This window comes from Theobroma cacao, chromosome 1 (assembly GCF_053813885.1).
Source record: "Theobroma cacao isolate CCN51 chromosome 1, ASM5381388v1, whole genome shotgun sequence".
Lineage (NCBI taxonomy): Eukaryota > Viridiplantae > Streptophyta > Magnoliopsida > Malvales > Malvaceae > Theobroma > Theobroma cacao.
The window spans coordinates 40,849,464-40,867,741 of NC_142639.1; the positions used below are offsets into that span (position 1 = coordinate 40,849,464).

Here is an 18,278-nt window from a genome sequence, read left to right on the forward strand (position 1 = left end):
ATAGGTTTTGACAACTAAGAATTTTATATTTTTGGTCAACTAAATATGGTAGTGGTGTATTTAGGCATGAGAATTAAGTATGAACATGACAAATTGTTGTTACATTGATTTCGAAATCTTTATAACCAAACACCACCAAAGGAGTTTGCGAAGGGCCACGTGTAGGGTAAAGACCATGCTTTCACCATTGCTCATTCTGCACCGCGAGCGCCCCGTATCATCATCACCAGCCGCCATCGTCATCATCTTCGTCTAAAGTAAGTTCCCGTAGCATCAATCCACCCGCATGTGGGCTAGCCTGACCAACGGCGGTATTCGAATTTTGCGCTATTGCGGTGGTCGTCTTCCACCTGTCCCCTCTCAGCTCCCCAGGTTTCGCGCCCTGCCTTTCATGGAGAATACGAACCTTAATAACACTACGTCGTCGTCTTTCTCTTCGTTTGCTCATTCCAATAGAAGGTATTTTAAACATTTGGGCGCAAGTTCGTAGCCAAAATCGATTTAATCGTGTTGTAACGATGTTGTTTATCTTTTTGGGCTTTGCCAGCGGAGGTAGAGGAAGAGGTCAAGAGATGAAATGTGATCGAGGAGGATCCAGAGGCCGTGGCGGTGGTAGCGGCGGCAAGGACAAAATTGATGCACTTGGTAGACTCTTGTAAGCAACATTTCAGATTAACAGTTTCTCATTTTTTTTTCACCATTTCTTTTGCTTATCATTGGTGCGTATTCAACTGAAATGATTTTAATATCTTAAGGACACGAATTCTGCGACATAGGGCTACTGAACTAAATTTAAATATGCGGAGTGATGGTTATGTCAAAGTTCAAGATTTACTGAAGCTGAATTTGAAAACATTTGCCGATATTCCATTAAGGTCACACACAGTCGATGACATCAAGGAGGTAAGTTCTGTGAAGTAATTCTCGTCTGCATTGATTGTTGAGAGTATTCTCTGTTTTCTGTCTTCAAGTCTCAGTATATTGTGAAAGTTAATGCTGGAGAGTGATTGAAACTTTCCCATTTCTGTCCTTGCAGCATGAAATTTTTGTGCTGAAAATAGCTTCTTTAGGTACTCTTAGTTTTATAAAGAAATCTTTAAGATGCCACCAGGAATTTACGTTCTAAGTCTCCAAAATATTAGTGGAAAACAGTATCACTAGAAGGAAAATGTTTATATTGCACCCAAAAAAGAAAAAAAGAAAAAGAAACTTTTCTAAATTGATATACCAATGATAATTCATTTTTTTGTGGTTGTTTATTTCTTGATTTGAGGCTGTTAGCAAGGATAATAAGCAACGATTTAGCCTTCTAGAGGAAAATGGGGAGCTTTTGATACGTGCAAACCAGGGCCATACAGTAACGGTGATGAATCCTTTAAAACCCCAATTCCTTTGTGCCCTTCCCTTTAGTTTTTGGGTAGCTGTTGGTTTGAGCATCTTAATTAATGTTTTGTCTGCACTTTCTAAAAGAAGACTCTTATGTGCTATTGACAGACGGTTGAGTCTGAAAGCTTATTAAAACAAATCCTTTCAGCTGATGAAGTGCAAGGTAAGAATACCATGTCAATTATTATGTCTCTCAGTCTCAGGTTCATATTCTTGTTTTATGTCTTTTATTTCGCTTGATTCTCTTTATTTTCCTTGAGGTGGCAGTATGTGTACATGGAACCTATAAGAGAAATTTGGAATCAATTTTGGAGTCTGGTTTAAAGCGCATGAAAAGATTGCATGTCCATTTCTCAAGCGGCTTACCAACGGATGGTGAAGTAATTAGTGGTGAGAGATCATTAAAAGTCTCTTTGCACAATGATTTTAGTGACATTTCATCTTTTTTCCTTTTCTTTTTGATTTTCTTGAACCAATCAGATGCGATTGTTCTGGACTTTGACATATGGTCTTAGCAACTACACGTGTGACTCTTCTTTTCACTCTTTGTTTTGAATATCTCAGCTAGGTATAAATGACAAACTGATTGGGTGTATTATGACTGTTATGCATTATCTACATTTCACCAGAGGATTAATGCTAAAGCTTATTAAAGGATTATTAAGTTTCCAATTTTGTGATGTGATTTCTATGTGATGGTAGCTACTAGCAAATTTTGAGCATTATTTGGTAGTTTTTGTGATAGACTGATCCAGTTCTTGGTGAACTTAGTGCTGTAGATGGCTTCTGACGATCTCTACTTTTATTCTCTTCAGGTATGAGACGAGATGTTAACGTTTTGATCTTTCTTAATGTCAGAAAAGCCCTGGAAGGTAACCATGCTTACTTCTCTCAAGTTTCGGGCAGTCAGCAAACTGCCTTCAGCGCAAACTAACTGGAGCAATAACCACGAATGATGCCTTTCTCACTCTTCTTTCAAGTCATAGCTGAACATTTACCATTCTTTGAAGTCATAGCTGAACATTTACCATTCTTTCTCGCTTAGCAAATTTATGTTTTCTTCTCATGTTCTTTCATCAATGACTGCAGAAGGAATGAAGCTTTACATTTCAGACAACAAGGTGATCTTGACTGAAGGTTTTGACGGGGTTGTACCTGTCAAGTACTTTGAGAAGATAGAATCATGGCCAGATAGACGACCTGTACCATTTTCACTGTAAATTGGATTAGAAATGATCCTTTTTGGTACTCTCTTGAATCTGTGTGATGATCATTGATTCATTTCTATTTGATCTTCTTCCTTTACACTTTAGCTTGCCTACATTATTACATAGCTAAATCGACCCTACCTTTACCAACCGATGACATATTCAGGAACTGGGTAAAATTTATTGCTCGAGATTTTTCATTATGTAACTGGCAACTTAGTTTGATTTATATATTTGGCATCCATTTGCCTGAACTGTTCAAGCTGTGTAAGTACATCGATCTCACAAAATTGTGTTTAGGCAGCTAATTTGTCGGCCTGTAACAAACAAATCATGCCTCAAATACTTTTAGTAAATTTTCTATTCAAATTTCTCTCAAATTTAAATATAAATTTAAAAATAAGATATTTTTATTTTATGTAATCGAGTATAAATTTTTAATTCGAATTTATCTCAAATTTAAATATAAGGTATTTTTACTTTCTGTAATTTTCAATTCGAATTTATCTCAAATCTAAATATAAGATGCTTTATATAATTAGATAATTCGAATTTCATTCAAATCTAAATATAAAATATTTTTATTTTATATAAACGAATTGAATAAATTTATATAATTGGATTGATTATTCGAGAATACTTAACAATTACATATACCCATTATCTTCTCTAGCCCAAACTGCAATGCAACAGTTTATCTTAGCTTTATGAGTAGACCCATTTAAGTTTGAGGCTCAACTCATTCACATAAAAATCCTAAAAAAAAAAAGAAAAAGAAAAATGACACAGAAAAACGGAATATGCCGGAAAGAAACGTAAAACCGGCGGACCAAAACCGGAAAACAGATTTTGGATGAACAGTGAACTCCTGAAGGAGAATTGAGATCTTTGCTGTCGACTCACCCAAAATTTAAAACCAACTGGTTAAGTCCAGGTTTTGTAAATCTCTTCAATTTCTTCTTCTTCTTCTACTTCCTCTCTGTACTACTTGTTTTTATCTTCAACTGCCTCTCGTTGTTAGGTTTTTCTTGCTTCAGAATTTTCCTTTTTTACTTCCTATACGTAGCATGACGTCCTCTGACTCTTCTTTGAATTGGGTTCTCAGGGTTTTCCCATTGTTACTTGTTGTGAATCTTTTGCTGGTACTGACTTGAACCTGATCTGAAATCCATATGATTTCTTTCAATATCATAATAACTTTTATTATGAGTTGTCTTAATGCTGGATTCACGAATGTTTTTGGTAATTAGGTTGTAAATTGAGCTTGGAAATAACTCATTTACGCAAAGCTGTAGCTTCTCATATTTTTAAATTCGTAATTCATAATATTTCTGTTGCAGCATCCGGTTTTAGTCTAATTTAATGGTGCCATTGAAAATATTTCCCCTTCGATCATGCAGTAGCGGTCCGCAATAAATTAAAAGAAAGTACCTATCGTTGAAAGATTGGTTAGGCATGAAAGCATGTGCTGGGTGGCGTCGTTTCCTCTTCTGCCTGCCACTTATTTTCATCCTTACTCATTTGTTCTCTGGTGATTGTTCCTTTTTGCACTAATCTATTCAGTTGTTGACCTTTGTGATGTCTTTCTTGTTTATTATTGAATGCTTTAGAATGATTGTTTTTGCATGTTTTCAGTTCTGGAATTGCTCCAGAACCAGACTGTAGGAGATGCCCCCAAGAAAAATACCAAGAAATTTGATGATCAGAATTTAGTGTTAGGAGATGTCCCCAAGAAAAATGGCAAGAAATTTGATCATCTGGTTCTTGGACCTGCTGCTGGAGAAGGCTTACCCAATCGTTTGCAATGCCAAGGTTCTTGCCAATTCCTTGTTGATAGTACATTAATTTGATAAAAGGGCCCAAAAACTTAGCTCCCAGCTCTTAAATTTGTTGCTGTAATATTCTTTATTTTTGATGTTTTCAATTTGTTCCAGGAGTTAAAGCTCTCAACAAGCCCTATTTTTCAAACCCTTCTCATGCCTCTGGTGTTGGAGATGGCATTGCCTTTGTGACTGTTTTTACCATTTATAACAACTCACCTGACAGTCTTGTTAATAGTAGATCATCAAACTTGGTTACCGTTGGGAATGCTTCATATAGTAAGTTGGATAGGTCAATGGCCATTTTGAACACCTTCATTAACTTCATTCAGGTAAGCTCTTCAGTTAAGACCACGCAGTATTATTCATCTAGCTTCTTTAAGGAAATGTCTATTAGAAATCTCTGTTAATTTGCTTGAAGCTTCAGAACTATACTCTCTTATACATGAGTTGTTATTCAATGTTATAACTTATCTTCTTTTGGATCATGGAATAGTTTAATGTACAGGATTTGTTCTAATCTGTATCATACATTCAGTAAATCGAAACTTATAGTCAATTGCTTGGAAGCATTATTTAATGAGGAGTTCTGAATTAAAATCTTTCAGGTGCGAATGCCTCAAAGCAATGTTATCATTCTGACTGATCCAGAGTCAGATCTCTCAGTGCACCGAAACAGAGTTACTGTGCATCCCATTCAGGGTGAATACTCTCGAGACAAGTTGATGCTTCAAAGAATCAGGTCTTACATTGTAAGGGCACATCGCATTTATATATAGGTAGAAAAGTTTTGCTGTTCTTTTATAATATGTTCTATTAATCATACCTTTAGGATTTCTTTTTTTCATTTTCTTAAGACCAAAAAATTTCCTAAACTTTCTTTTATCTGCTTTATTTTTAAATTTTTCCCTTTTTTTTCTTTCTTTTCAAATAAAGATGATTTTTGCACCCCCACCCCATCTTTTTTTTTTTTATTCTTATAAAACATTATTATACACTTTCTCCTCCCTTGTTGGATGTTGATTTCGTAGCTTGCAAAACTTGCCTTTCTCTTTATATTATTTACCACAAAAAAAGTCACTGCAGCCAGTAAGATTAGAAGACACACTATCTTACATAAACTAAAGTCGTGACAAACATAGAAGTCCAAAACCATCTGACCCTGTTTATTTATGAAATACAGTGTCCTAATTTATCTGTTAAACTACCATTTTTCTATGTAGACCTTTCTCGAAGCCAGGCTTGAGAAGCTATCTCAGGAGCAAGGGCGTATAACTCATTTCATCTTTACAGACTCAGATATTGCTGTAATTGATGACCTAGGACAGATATTTGACAAGTACCAAAATTTCCACTTGGCTCTTACCTTCAGGAACAACAAAGATCAGCCTCTGAATTCTGGATTTATTGCTGTGCAGGGTACACATGATGGTATTTTAAGGTTGAGAATCTGCTCTTTTATTCTCCTTTCATGGATGTCTTTCTTTGGGTTCAAAAAATCTGGTTTTCATAACTTATATACTTAAACCTTAATGGGCCAGCTGGGCTGAAGGTGGTAGGGGAGGTATTTAACTTGGAATTTCTCCTTCCAATGAAGGGTATGATTTGTAGTGAGAGCTCCAGAAGAAACACTACCATTTATTTCCTCATAATATTTAAGCAACATAGCATCAAAATTTTCACTGAAGAAGCTGAAAATGTGAAATTGCTTTCAGGGCAATACATTTTTTACAAAAAGTATTCGAAGTCTATAGTTCCAGATACATGAAAGCTTCCCGAATGCTTGGTGATCAGTTAGCTCTTGCCTGGGTCGTAAAGTCCCATCCCTCTTTTGATGCAAAAAGATTTAGTAAAGCACAGGCTTTTACGGAAGACATTGATGGTGCATCTGTGCTATTTTTACCATGTGCTATGTATAATTGGACACCCCCAGAGGGTGCTGGCCAGTTTCATGGCATGCCTCTAGATGTTAAGGTAATTAAGTCTTTCATGATAATTTTGGTTGCTGGCTGAGTCTGAAATTTAAAGGGATTAATTTGAGTATGTTTCATGCTGAAGGCGTTTAAATGTATGAACTGACTGGATTTTCACTTTACTGGATATAGGTTGTTCATTTTAAAGGATCAAGGAAACGCCTAATGCTTGAGGCTTGGAACTTCTTAAGTTCTTCAGCTGATATTTCAGATATGTTGTGCCTCATCTTGAAGAGTGGGAGAACAAAGTATGACTTTTGAGCAATTTCATTTGGTTCTGCATAGCTACTGTATCTTATGAGACATTGAAGAAACATCTAATTTCATACAAAGGAAGGGGGTGGAAAACTTCTTTCTGTGGCATGCAAGATTACCCACTCGAATGGCACCTGAAATTGTTAATCAGTGGGGTAGATTCCCCAGCTTTTGGTGGAATCTGATATTCCTGAATACATTTTGGAAAGAGCTTGCAGAGAAACTCGAGATTTATACAGAAGCCTATATTGACAGGCTTCAATTCCTTTGATGTAACATTCATTTACTCTCTCTTCCGTCAGTTTCCTTTTCTTGGGGTTGAAACCTGGAAACGTAGGCTGGAATTTGGGACTTATTTTGTAGACTTTGCAAACGTTCCCACTTCATTTGAGTAAACAAATTTAGTACAACTTGTAGTTTTGGTTCAATCAGATATCCAAGTTCAATTTTCTTGCCACTTTACTTGATCAACATCAATGTTTTTCATCTTGCAATTATTATTCCCTGAAGTGATTAATTCCACGTCTCATACGGTTCTCTTTGTTTTCGGCCAACCCATGGCCCATAGGGTTGGGGGAGCATTAATTACGTGAAACATAGGTAAAATAACAGGTTTTTCCTGAAAAAAAAATAATTGTTGAGATTTAGTTTGGGATTTAATTATGGTTTTAAAAAGAAGACAAAGCTTGCCCACACAACTTCTAGAGACTACTAGGTAAAAGGGTACTACAGCATGCATCCTTTTGTTGTTTGTTCTTTGTTCAATCTAAGATTCTTGCCATTTTAAAAAGTGAAAATGTAGTGAAAGTGGAATAGGTTTTTGAGAATAAACTCTTTCCAGCCCAAAACAGCACAACTGCACAAGTCTCAAAAGGATATAACAGCAACAGTGAATAGCAACAGATACAAGACAAATTAGGTTGCTAAGATACATACAAAGATGTCTTATCGAGCATCATTATTTTGCTCAAGAGCCAAGCGAGCTAACTCGTAGATGCAAAGTCAAGGCATGGCAAAAGCGAGCTAAGTCTTAGTTCAGCACATGAGAAACTCTTTGCACTATAGGCAAAAACATTATTGTAATTTAGGAATTGAACTAACAAAAACCATGCACAAGAGGGGCCATAGGAGCACATCAACTCTCATATCTGGTTAACCAGTGGATGTGAAGGCAGAACAATCCATAATACTAATTAATGGCCAGTTGCCGACTATAATAAAGGATAACCCCAAAAACACCCACCGTAAGTATTTCATGAACCTCTAGTTTATTGCCTTCAAGTTCATTGTTCAATGAAAGAACCCCCAATAAACTCTCAGTGCTACTGGAACTCTAAAAACATTTATCATACTTGAAGTAGACCAAGTCGACTATGGCAAATTGAAATCAAACACACAAGATGCAGTACAAGCACCTAGATAACCTGACCAAGTATTTCATAAATCCTTTAGTGAACAATCCACATAACTTTATTTTGGCTACATAAATCTTATTTATGTTAACATCATACAGCATGAGGTTTTCAATCCGTGAAGACTTATAAAAACATCAATTTTCATGTAAGGAATATAAATGAAAATGGACAAGTGAAAGTCATATACATCAAACAGATGCTTTGAAGCAGATGCTTTTCTATTGACAATGATCTTTTAGTTGTTCAAGGACCAGTTTATTAAGGAATAAAACTTGTCTTGGATTGCTGAGTGTTCCACTACTTGTTAACCTGAATGATTCTTGGATCATGGACCACACTGTATAGTACTAATTCAGGATGTATGAAGTTCCAAAAATCATAAAACAGGTAATGACAGAATAAACATTCCTAAAGTTCAGTATCCCAGACAATTTATTCGAACCCTAAATAGTCATGTTTTGTCAATTCTTAAACAGTGAGTCATATAAACATAACTCAGATATCATATTCATTAATACCTAGTTCAAAAAAGGAAAGAAGCAATAATACCACTATGCTAGAGAAGGAAAAATGCATAATACCTCAATAAATGAGCAAAGATCTAGCATAAATATGGAAATTATTATTAATACAGTAAGCATCTTTTTTTAAAAGCAAAAGAGCATAGCAAGACATCAACATCACCTTTACATAAATATGGAAATTATTATTAATACAGTAAGCATCTTTTTTCTTTCTTTCTTATAGGGAGGGGGGGGGGGGGGGGGGGGGGGTGGATTATTCAGAAAACATTAAAAGAAAAGTCAAATTTCAAAATGTGAATTGTGACCCAATTTATCCACAAAAGAAAGAAAGAACATATTATCGTGTGCTATTTTATTGAAATTGCATAGCAATGATACACGTCCACCAATCAGGCATATGCTCTATCAGTCATGAATTCTACAATTCCAAAACTACAACAATTACATTCCATGGGAAAGAAAGAGGAAAAATTAAAAAAAGATTGTTCCGATGTTCTTTTGATACAGGAAGTGCCTGCCCAGCAAACAATGTCCACTGATCACAAAACTTCTTCATCGTAGGACATGATATCCCCCTTATATGGCATCATTAAAGATATATGAAATAACGATAATTGGGCAATGAACAGAGAAATGTTAAAAACAATGATAAGAATCGTAATGAAAGAATTCGGAGGATCCTACCACATACAAAGAATGAATTACCCAGTAGCCTTCTTCCCACCAGAATAGTAACTGAGATACCACCTGACAAATTTCTTCAATCCAGTCTGCAGATCAGTTGTAGGCTTATATCCAAGCTCCCTCTGAGCCAAGCTAATATTGGCATGAGTAAACTGAACATCCCCATTTCGTGGCAACTTCATAATATTCCTCTTTGCATTAACCTTCAAAAGCCTCTCCAAAATACTCACGAGATCCGAAACTGGCACAGGTGAAGTATTCCCCAAATTATATACCCTCAATTGAGCCGGACCCTTCTTCTTCCCTCCACTACCAGTACTCTTCTCGGCAGTATCCAATGCTGCCAAACATCCTTTCACAATATCATCAATGTAGGTAAAATCCCTAGCCACTGTACCGTGATTAGCAGCCTCAAATATTGGTATCGACTTCCCCTTCAAAATATCCCTAGTGAAAAAGAAATATGCCATATCCGGCCTTCCCCATGGGCCATAAACTGTGAAAAACCTCAGACCAGTTAAAGAAAGTCCATATATATGATTATAAGTATGTGCAATCTCTTCACCAGCTTTCTTAGTTGCAGCATATAAACTAGCAGGTTGATCAGTCCTATCTCTCTCAGAAAATGGAACTTTGGTATTAAGCCCATAAACGGAGCTCGAAGAAGCCCACACAATGGCAGGCTGCGGATTAGCAGACTTACAGACTTCAAGTAAACTAACAAGACCAGCAATATTGCTATGCACATAAGAACCAGGATTTTCCATAGCATACCTGACACCAGCCTGAGCAGCCAAATGCATCACGTGGGTAAATGCAACAACCTCAAAGAGTTTCCTTAAAAGAGCGGAATCATTGATATCTCCTTCCACAATGAAAACTCCAGTTCGTTCCAAAAGCGCTTGCCGAGCCCGTTTCAACGAAGGGTCATAATAGTCATTGAAATTATCGAGTCCGAGAACACCATCTCCACGCCTCTTCAAAGCAGCCGACACGTGGGTACCGACGAAACCGGCAGCTCCAGTAACCAAAACGGAGATGCCGTTACGGGAACGGACACGGGCAGAGGAACGGACCCGTTTTTCCCAAGCAGGTCCACCCCAGTTGTAGGTGCGGAGAGAGCGACGCGAAGGATCTTGAGGAAGGGGATTGGAGGAAGGAGATCGAAAGAAGAAGATCAAGATCAGGCCCAAGAAGATAAAGGACCAAAATGTGAGCTTTGCAAGAGAGGAATGCCACCTCAGTCTATTGTGGACGTACGGTGATTTTTCCATCTTGAATTTCCCTGGCGTTGATGGAATGTTGTCAAGATGAGACATTTGCTTTGACATTTTTTGACGTGTTATTGGAAGGCCCAGAATTTTGCTTCTTCTTTTTTCACTCTCAGGGTTAGGGTTTCGGAGAAATGGGTATTCGCGATTTGGGGATTTATTCAGCTTTAGACGGTGGTGGTGGTGGTGCCGGACAGGGAAGTTCGTCCTCTCTTTTTTTTTCTGGGCTTTTCAGGGTGGTGCTGAAGTTTTCTCCTTTGCTACCTCTTTTGCATTTTCTTGCGCCAAAATGGGAATCTTCTGGTTTCTTGAAAGGATGGGTTGTTTGTTGTTGGTTTCTCCTTTTGGGTTTATAACTCTTTCAATGCCTCTAAATAAGAAGGGAGGAGAGATCAAGATTTGGTTTTTGCTTTAAAAAGCATAGTGAACCTTGGGATATGAGAGACAAAGAGAGAGAGAGAGAGAGAGAGTTGGATTTTGGAATTGGGTGATGGACATCAAGAAGGGTCAAACCACTGTATTTATTGAAATGGGTTGATTCAATTCTATTGACTTGGTTAAATTTGGGGAGGGTTAAGATTTTTTGGTTATTCTTTTCTCTCTTTTTTTTTTCTTGAGAAAAAATGGGTGATCAAGAAAGATAGTGCTTGTAAAAATCCGCTTGTCTAATTTTTATCAGAGAGGTAAGAGTTTGATTGGCTGGGAGAGCCTTGGGAATGGGGACCTCTAGATTCATACCCCTTTGTTTAAGGATAATTTTCCGGGAAAAAAAAAACTCTTTATAATTTATGCTAAATTATAAACTACTCAAATAGCTTCCCCCATGATTTTCCTGCCATTAAAATCTAAAAACCTCCGAGATTTGTGGGGATTACTGAAACTTGAACTTTCTCAATAATTTGAGGTCATTCATGATAATCATGATTATGCAATTAATAGTAACTTAAAATGGGTATTTTTATCTGCATTATTCTGATAAATACAAACTTTTTTTTAATGTTAATCCTGGTCTGAGGTTTTTTTTTTTGAAAGTTAATCCTGGTCTGAGTCATGCCCTGGCATCTGCACAAATCAATTCAACCATCACCACAAAATTATTACTTTATAAACTACATTATGATGCCACTGCAAATGTACTAGTACTGCTTTTGGTTGGCTTCCTGCTTCCTTTGTCTTTTTGTTTTAATATTTTAGAAATTAGTAGTGACAGTAATTATGTTATGGACGATTATTTAATTGTATTCTGACTATGATTATGCTGGAAATCTCCAGGATTTTGGCTCTAGCAAAATCCTAATATAAAATATTAAATGGTAAATTTTCAGATGCAAGGTATGGCTGGAAGTGAAGCTTATCAAAAGGGGAAGAAATCTGATAAGATGTGAACCAATTTATCTAGATAAACTAGGGTATGTACCTATTTTGTAAATTTATGGCATTGGGTATATGGTCTAATGAGAGAGAAGAAAAGAGTCAAAATTAGTGAGCGCATGGGCAGTGCAAACAGACTTGGAATGAAGGCAAAAGTAACTTTCCTGATGGAATTTGTCTTTTTGATATCTTAGATTGCAATTTATGTTAAGCTAAGCTAAGCATCATGTGGGTTTTAGATTGCAATCCACCTGGTGAAGTTTGTAGAAGGAATCACAAAGCTCAAAACCAGTTTACTTCATTTGAAAGCTCAAGATGAAGAAGAGTGATCTTCAAGAATTACACCAAACTCTGACCCAACAAACTCCCCCCTATGCAGTGTCCCTCAACCATCCATCATCTTCATGCAAAGGATGATCTAGCTAATTGAAAACATCTAAGCATTTTCATGGCTTCTAAAATGACTAAAACCCCGGCTTTGTTCATAAACTTGGCTGACAGAAGGGTGTTCTTTCAATGTCAGCAGAGTGTCAAGATATTTGCTTGAAGTAAGCTGCTTAATGCTCCACATTCTACAGTAAAAACCTTGATTTTCAGGTGCAAAAATTTTTCTTTTTTAAATATTTTTTAACTCTGACCATGGAGTCTTGAACAAATAAATTAATTGTGAGGGAAATTTCCAAAATTAAATTTGCTCGCAGCTTCCACCCAACCCCATGTGAAGACTGGTGGCAAAAAGTCGAGAAAAATCGTCCTGGTTATCCTTTCTTTATAGCTGGCAAGCGGCAACATGTTCCATGCCCTGCTAGTTAATGTAAGCTGGACTTGGACCGTTGGATATGATTGTGCATAAAGTGCATATTTTATTACTTTATGGAAGCTATCCCTATCAATGAAACATTTACTATTCTTTCCCCTTTTGGACCTTTGGTTGTGGAATACGCCGTGGTTACAATGTTCCACAGCACATTGTTGGCAGATGCAAGCTAAACTGCCGCTTCATAGATTCCTACTTCTTTCTTCTCTTCTCTAGTTCCCACAATCATGGTTCCACTGAAACTCACCTGCTTGCAAACATTGGCCTCCCCTCCCCACTTGCTCTTCCATTTCCAAAAGAAGAATAAGATGGGCAAAGGAACATGGCAAAAGGTGAGCCCTTTTAAGTATTAATTGACTTGGAATTGCAAAAAGAATCAATCCTCAATTGAGTTATATATTGTTTAGTATTACAGTCTTCATGACAAGGATCAAACACCGAGTCATCTTTCACTATAGGTAGAAAATAAGGATCAAACTCTATGATTTTAGAAATGGTGGCATGAACCTTGCTCCCATCCTCTTCTTTCTCTCCAGTATTACAAAGTAGAAGAGCTGCTCAATGCTTTGTAACCTTCTCGAGAACTTCAAAGTAGTCAGGGAAGGTTTTCCGTGTGCAACCAGGATCATTGATGGTAACTGGAACATCTGCACAGGCAGCAAGAGAGAATGCCATGGCCATTCGGTGATCATCATAAGTGTCTATTGCTGTCACATTTAATTTCTCTGGTGGAGTGATCACACAATAATCTGGTCCTTCTTCAACTGTTGCTCCAAGCTGCAATATTAAGCCGAACAAAGAAGTAAGGAAAAAAAATGCCAAACTAGCACCACCTAAAGGAGTTTTACAAGCATAAAGCTAGCTAGAATCTACCTTCCTGAGTTCAGTGCATATAGCAATCATCCTTTCAGTCTCTTTCACCCTCCAACTTGCCACTGAATAGAAATCAGGGAAGATGTTATTATATAAACGAATAGTAGAAAGGCTGTCAAAAGTCTTTAGGTTGAGAAAAACAGGAAACAAGCATATTTCAATATTTGCATACAATGTTCAGCACCAGAAATAAGAACACTTATTGCTCACAACTACTACCAATCAAAAGGTAAAGATTACTTTTAATCCGAATGCATTTTGGGGTTCAAATTTCTCATTAACAAAGATTCCGTCTATGACCTTTTTATTTTTTCCTTTGATGCCATTTGTACCTGCTAACACATGTTCACCTTAGAGAAACAAAAAGCAAGATCATACCATCTCTTATGGCAGTGGGACCATCAGCATAAAGTGCCACAACAGCGAGAGTCATGGCAACATCTGGCATTTTGTTCATGTTGACATCAATGGCACGCAAGTGTTTCTTCCCAGAGGAATTTCTTGGTGGCCCAGTGACAGTGACGCTGTTCTCAGTCCAGGTGACTTTGGCACCCATCTTCTCAAGAACCTCAGCAAATTTTACATCACCCTTAATCAAAAGAAAAACCAAGAAAAAACAAGTATGAGTTTATGTTCAGATTCAACAGAACATCCAAGGCAGTATGATAACTCTAGCAGAGAAACCATTTGGAATAATCAATTGAAAGGGATTTGAGATCAGCCTTGAATACAGACAAAACAATTCAACAACACTCTTGAAAGGCAGAAAGCAATGTTGTAAGAAATCAAAAGTAAATACATCCACTCACACAGGACATATCTGATATACATCTAATTCGGTTGGGAACTTAATAAAATTCATGGACTTCACAATAAAAATACCTGTAAGCTACTTGTACCACATCCTTCTACTGTGACAGTCCCACCAGTGACTGCTGCACCAGCAAGGAAGTAACTAGCACTTGAAGCATCACCTTCAACATAAGCCTTTCCAGGAGACCTAAAAGATTTATCAAGATGTGAATTTTAGTCCAAAAAGAGTATTAAAATTGAGCAGCTATGTGTGTGAGTGTGAGACCTAAGAAACCTACTTGTACTTTTGACGTCCTCGGATATAGAATCGATCCCAACTACCAGTGTGCTCCACACTGACCCCAAACCTTTCCATCAACTTTATAGTCATTTCAACATATGGGATTGAAATCAATTTATCAATTATCTCAATTTCCACATCCCCAAGAGCCAAAGGAGCTGCCATGAGTAAAGCAGTCAAGTATTGACTACTGATTGAACCAGAAAGTTTCACCTGCAAAAGGAGCCATGCCAGAAGTTTATTATGAATATGTACAACAACTTCCAGAAGTAAAGTCATATAGCCTTTTTTCCTTTTATTTTGGTCAAAATATAGTCTTTTTCCTTCACACAGCCTAGAAGTAAAAATAAGCAAAAGAACCAGAAGCTGAGACATCACAAATAGTCAAAAGTTTCAGACTTCTAAATTAATGAATGTGATGCATCTGATGAAATGAATAGTTAGAAAGACAGGAAAACCAACTTCCTTCTCCTTATGCATTTTCAAGAATCTAATATTATGGGTTCCTTGACCAAAAATGGCCCAAGGAAGATATGCATGACATTAATGATTAATGCTAATTGGTTAACAAGATTGATCATTCACATGCATACTCAAAAACTGACATTTGAGTAACACCTGGCAAGCAAATACCAGAACAGGAAAATCCAAAAAAAAAAAAAAAATCCCACAGAAAAGGTTCTCCAGCTGCCATAAGTCTTGTTCGCCTGATGCATACAAACGAATTCACATTTATACATCAAGGAAGTTAAAGCATTGGCTTTAACAAGCATGGGATTGACAGTTTAACTTAAATGCACAATGACATGGAATGGAAGCTCATTTCTAATGGTAGCTTATGTGGCTCCCCATATATACCTTCGAAAAGCAATTTCTAAAGAGGTTCTAAGATGACCTTCATAAAAACAGTCTATCCAACAACATAAAACCACAACATGACAAAAATGATTTGAGCCCTACCTTTCCCCCAGGAAGACCACCCTTTCCATTTATAAGAACAGGGGGACAATTTGTGCCAAGTGTACAATCTACATCTGCACCCAGCTGCTTAAGACCAGTTACTAAGTCCCCAATTGGTCTCTCTCTCATTCGGGGCACACCATCAAGTATGTAGCTAAAAAGATTGGTAACATATATGCGTTAGCTCAAAAAGATAATAATACACAATATAAAAAGCATCAGCATATAAGCAAATAGTTCCATGAATATGCAACATTTTGTTTCCTCAACTAAAGAATACAGTGAAAAGCTGATGTCATTTCTAATCCCTTTTTAAGGAACAAATCACTGAAAAACGATTAAATGGTTACATTTCCACATTATATCTTTGGCAAATGCAGATAATTAAACAGACCTTGAATTGCCACCGGCAGCAGTAATAGCAGCAGTAAGTGGTCGCATTGCAGTTCCTGCATTCCCAAGGAAAAGCTCAATTTCTTGACCTTCCCCTTTCCCCACTGGAAATTGACCACCGCAACCTTCCACAATGGCTCGTTTCTGTTCACTGTCATGTTCCACACGTAGCCCAAGTTTTCCCAAGGCAACAAGCATGTGATGAACATCATCACTGTTCAACAAATTGTCCACCACAGTAGTTCCCTACATATCGAACAAGAATTAAAACTTAAATAATTGAGGAATTAGAAACACCAAATTTAAATAAGCTACGAAATTAACATACCTCAGATAGAGCAGCAAGAAGCAGAATTCGATTGGACAGTGATTTGGACCCGGGTAACTTAACCGTACCCGAAATTTCATTAATTGGTTGAAGCACGATTTCTGATGCACTGGATGGCTTCTCTGCTGTTGCCATTGAAGCAGAAACCAGCAAAGGCCCAACCTTAATTGTTCCCAACTTACCGTTGCTCTTGAAAACCAAACCCCAAGAACTTGAAAAGCTTCCTTTGAGATTTGATCTGAAGGAAACCGAAGGTACACATTTAGGCTTCTGGGATTTTGAGACATTGGGTAAAACACATGTTTTTTGCGTCCCACTGTAGATTTTGCTAGCGTGTGCCATCTCTCTCTAACTTTTGCTGAAGCGAAGATTACAGGAATTTGTTTCTTCTGTTTCTCTAAAATGAGAAATGATTTTTGGGATTAAAAGGAGAAAAGAAAAATTTTAACGTCGTGGTTGTTGTTGAATTGACTCAGTGGAAGGCTTCACCAACCAACTCCACGGGCTACCAGAAAATGAAGGTGAATTTCCAATGCTTTTTTTTTTTTTTCCTTATATTCGAAAAATTCAGGGTTGCTTTGGAGTAGTTGTACCTTGTGTTGTGACCGGTTGTGCTTGTTAAGTATACAACGCCGAATTGGGGGGTTGGTGGGAACTAAAATTTGCGTTTCTCTGCCTTCCCTGGCCTCACCAACCCCGTTGTCTAAGGGGGTCCATGGGCAACCATTGACAATTTGCCACGTAACCCTTCGAGCCACCAGAGATTTGGGTTATTTATTGGGGGCCCAGAGATTTGGTTATTTTATGCATTTAGGCCCTCGACGATGAGCCCAAAAAAAATATATTCGTTGGTTGAGCTTGTATCAGGAGAATGGCGAATGGCACTGAACACTGATATCCAAACAAAGCTTTTCCTCAATCTTAGATCTCCGTTAATTTAATTGAACAAGAAATAGGCCATCTTTGATTAAATGGAAATAAAGAAAGACCATCTTTGATTAAATGGAAATAAAGAAAGAAAGGTACTCACGGGGACTAGAATGGGGGTGACAGTGAGCCGCTTGAGGGTACGAATGGGACCAAAGACGTAGTAGGTATGTTTAAATTCAACACTCAAGACACCACTTGTGGCTTATGGGTAGGTAGAGGTAGGAGTTTCGTACTTCAAATCCAGCAATAAGCAAAAGCAAAGTTGGTGATGGTGAAGATTTAATTTTAGTTTTGGCGAAAATTGGTTGTTCGTATCTAATTGCTTGACGTATTCATGCTGATCACTGTGCTAAGTCGTGGCTCCAACAGTGTTGGACTGATTAATTAACAGGTGAACCTCATCTATAAATATTGATCATAATGGTTTTTGTTGATATATATATATTTTTTTATATCATTTTTGTTGATATATTTTTAAAATATATAAAAAATTATATTTTTTATATAAAAAGTTGTGATCATTTAAAAATCACATAAATTAAAAGATTATGTCATATAATGTGATTATTAAATTATAAGTGGTTTTTCATGTGAAAAGTTATGTATCTTAATAAAGTAATACATTAAAAAAACACTTTTAAATTCAAAAGATAAGAAACAATTGAAAAACACCACTATTTAAAAATTTAGATATGAAAAGTTAAATTTTTATATTGTAACTTAAAGATTATGTTTTATAAAATGAATAGTTGAAAGATAATTTTTGAAATAATATCTTTATTCAAAGATTGTATCTTATAATATGTAAAGGTGTTTTTAAGATATAGAGATATCTTGATGAAGTGATTGTATACAAAAAACAAATAAAATAAGAATAGAAAAATTAAGAACAAGAAGTTATGTTTTGAATAAAATTCAAAAAATAAAAATAAACACCCTAAGGCCAAACAACTTTACACATGCTTAACACCCTTCTC

At 36.8% G+C, this 18,278-nt stretch overlaps 4 protein-coding genes across 11 annotated transcripts; 2 read left to right on the forward strand and 2 right to left on the reverse strand.

Moving 5' to 3' along the window:
• Nucleotides 1–115: 115 nt before the first annotated feature.
• On the forward strand, nucleotides 116–2,698 carry EMB1067 (RNA 2'-phosphotransferase, Tpt1 / KptA family). 5 transcript variants are annotated; one of them, XR_016027633.1, is made up of 9 exons: nucleotides 116–459; nucleotides 548–655; nucleotides 756–903; nucleotides 1,274–1,363; nucleotides 1,495–1,549; nucleotides 1,654–1,776; nucleotides 1,867–1,954; nucleotides 2,245–2,258; nucleotides 2,476–2,698. XR_016027633.1 is itself a non-coding variant. In XM_018113895.2 (8 exons), the coding sequence occupies exons 1-8, from the start codon at nucleotides 287–289 to the stop codon at nucleotides 2,482–2,484; spliced, it is 720 nt and encodes a 239-aa protein (XP_017969384.2). In that variant the 5' UTR covers nucleotides 116–286; the 3' UTR covers nucleotides 2,485–2,698. The 5 variants fall into 5 exon arrangements, 3 of the variants coding, with proteins under 3 accessions (XP_017969384.2, XP_007052076.3, XP_007052074.3); XR_016027632.1 differs by having other exon boundaries at nucleotides 2,202–2,258; nucleotides 2,476–2,558; XM_018113895.2 differs by lacking the exon at nucleotides 1,867–1,954.
• Nucleotides 2,699–3,260: 562 nt separating this feature from the next.
• LOC18614317 (polyphosphatidylinositol phosphatase) lies at nucleotides 3,261–7,070 on the forward strand. 4 transcript variants are annotated; one of them, XM_007052021.3, is made up of 9 exons: nucleotides 3,261–3,528; nucleotides 3,700–3,736; nucleotides 3,935–4,125; nucleotides 4,230–4,406; nucleotides 4,529–4,746; nucleotides 5,023–5,166; nucleotides 5,638–5,855; nucleotides 6,130–6,388; nucleotides 6,520–7,070. In XM_007052021.3, exons 3-9 carry the CDS (start codon nucleotides 4,050–4,052, stop codon nucleotides 6,646–6,648), a joined length of 1,221 nt encoding a protein of 406 aa, XP_007052083.3. In that variant the 5' UTR covers nucleotides 3,261–3,528; nucleotides 3,700–3,736; nucleotides 3,935–4,049; the 3' UTR covers nucleotides 6,649–7,070. The 4 variants fall into 4 exon arrangements, with proteins under 4 accessions (XP_007052083.3, XP_007052082.3, XP_017969847.2 ...); XM_007052020.3 differs by having other exon boundaries at nucleotides 3,995–4,125; XM_018114358.2 differs by lacking the exon at nucleotides 3,700–3,736.
• Nucleotides 7,071–8,890: 1,820 nt separating this feature from the next.
• Nucleotides 8,891–11,133, reverse strand: GAE4 (UDP-D-glucuronate 4-epimerase 4). Its single transcript, XM_018126672.2, has one exon. It carries the CDS (start codon nucleotides 10,594–10,596, stop codon nucleotides 9,283–9,285), a length of 1,314 nt encoding a protein of 437 aa, XP_017982161.1. The 5' UTR covers nucleotides 10,597–11,133; the 3' UTR covers nucleotides 8,891–9,282.
• Nucleotides 11,134–13,088: 1,955 nt separating this feature from the next.
• LOC18614319 (RNA 3'-terminal phosphate cyclase/enolpyruvate transferase, alpha/beta) lies at nucleotides 13,089–16,848 on the reverse strand. Its single transcript, XM_007052025.3, has 8 exons — nucleotides 16,372–16,848; nucleotides 16,045–16,289; nucleotides 15,651–15,804; nucleotides 14,689–14,903; nucleotides 14,480–14,597; nucleotides 13,976–14,186; nucleotides 13,598–13,659; nucleotides 13,089–13,501 (listed from the first exon to the last, which is right to left on the reverse strand). The coding sequence occupies exons 1-8, from the start codon at nucleotides 16,711–16,713 to the stop codon at nucleotides 13,283–13,285; spliced, it is 1,566 nt and encodes a 521-aa protein (XP_007052087.3). The 5' UTR covers nucleotides 16,714–16,848; the 3' UTR covers nucleotides 13,089–13,282.
• Nucleotides 16,849–18,278: the final 1,430 nt, after the last annotated feature.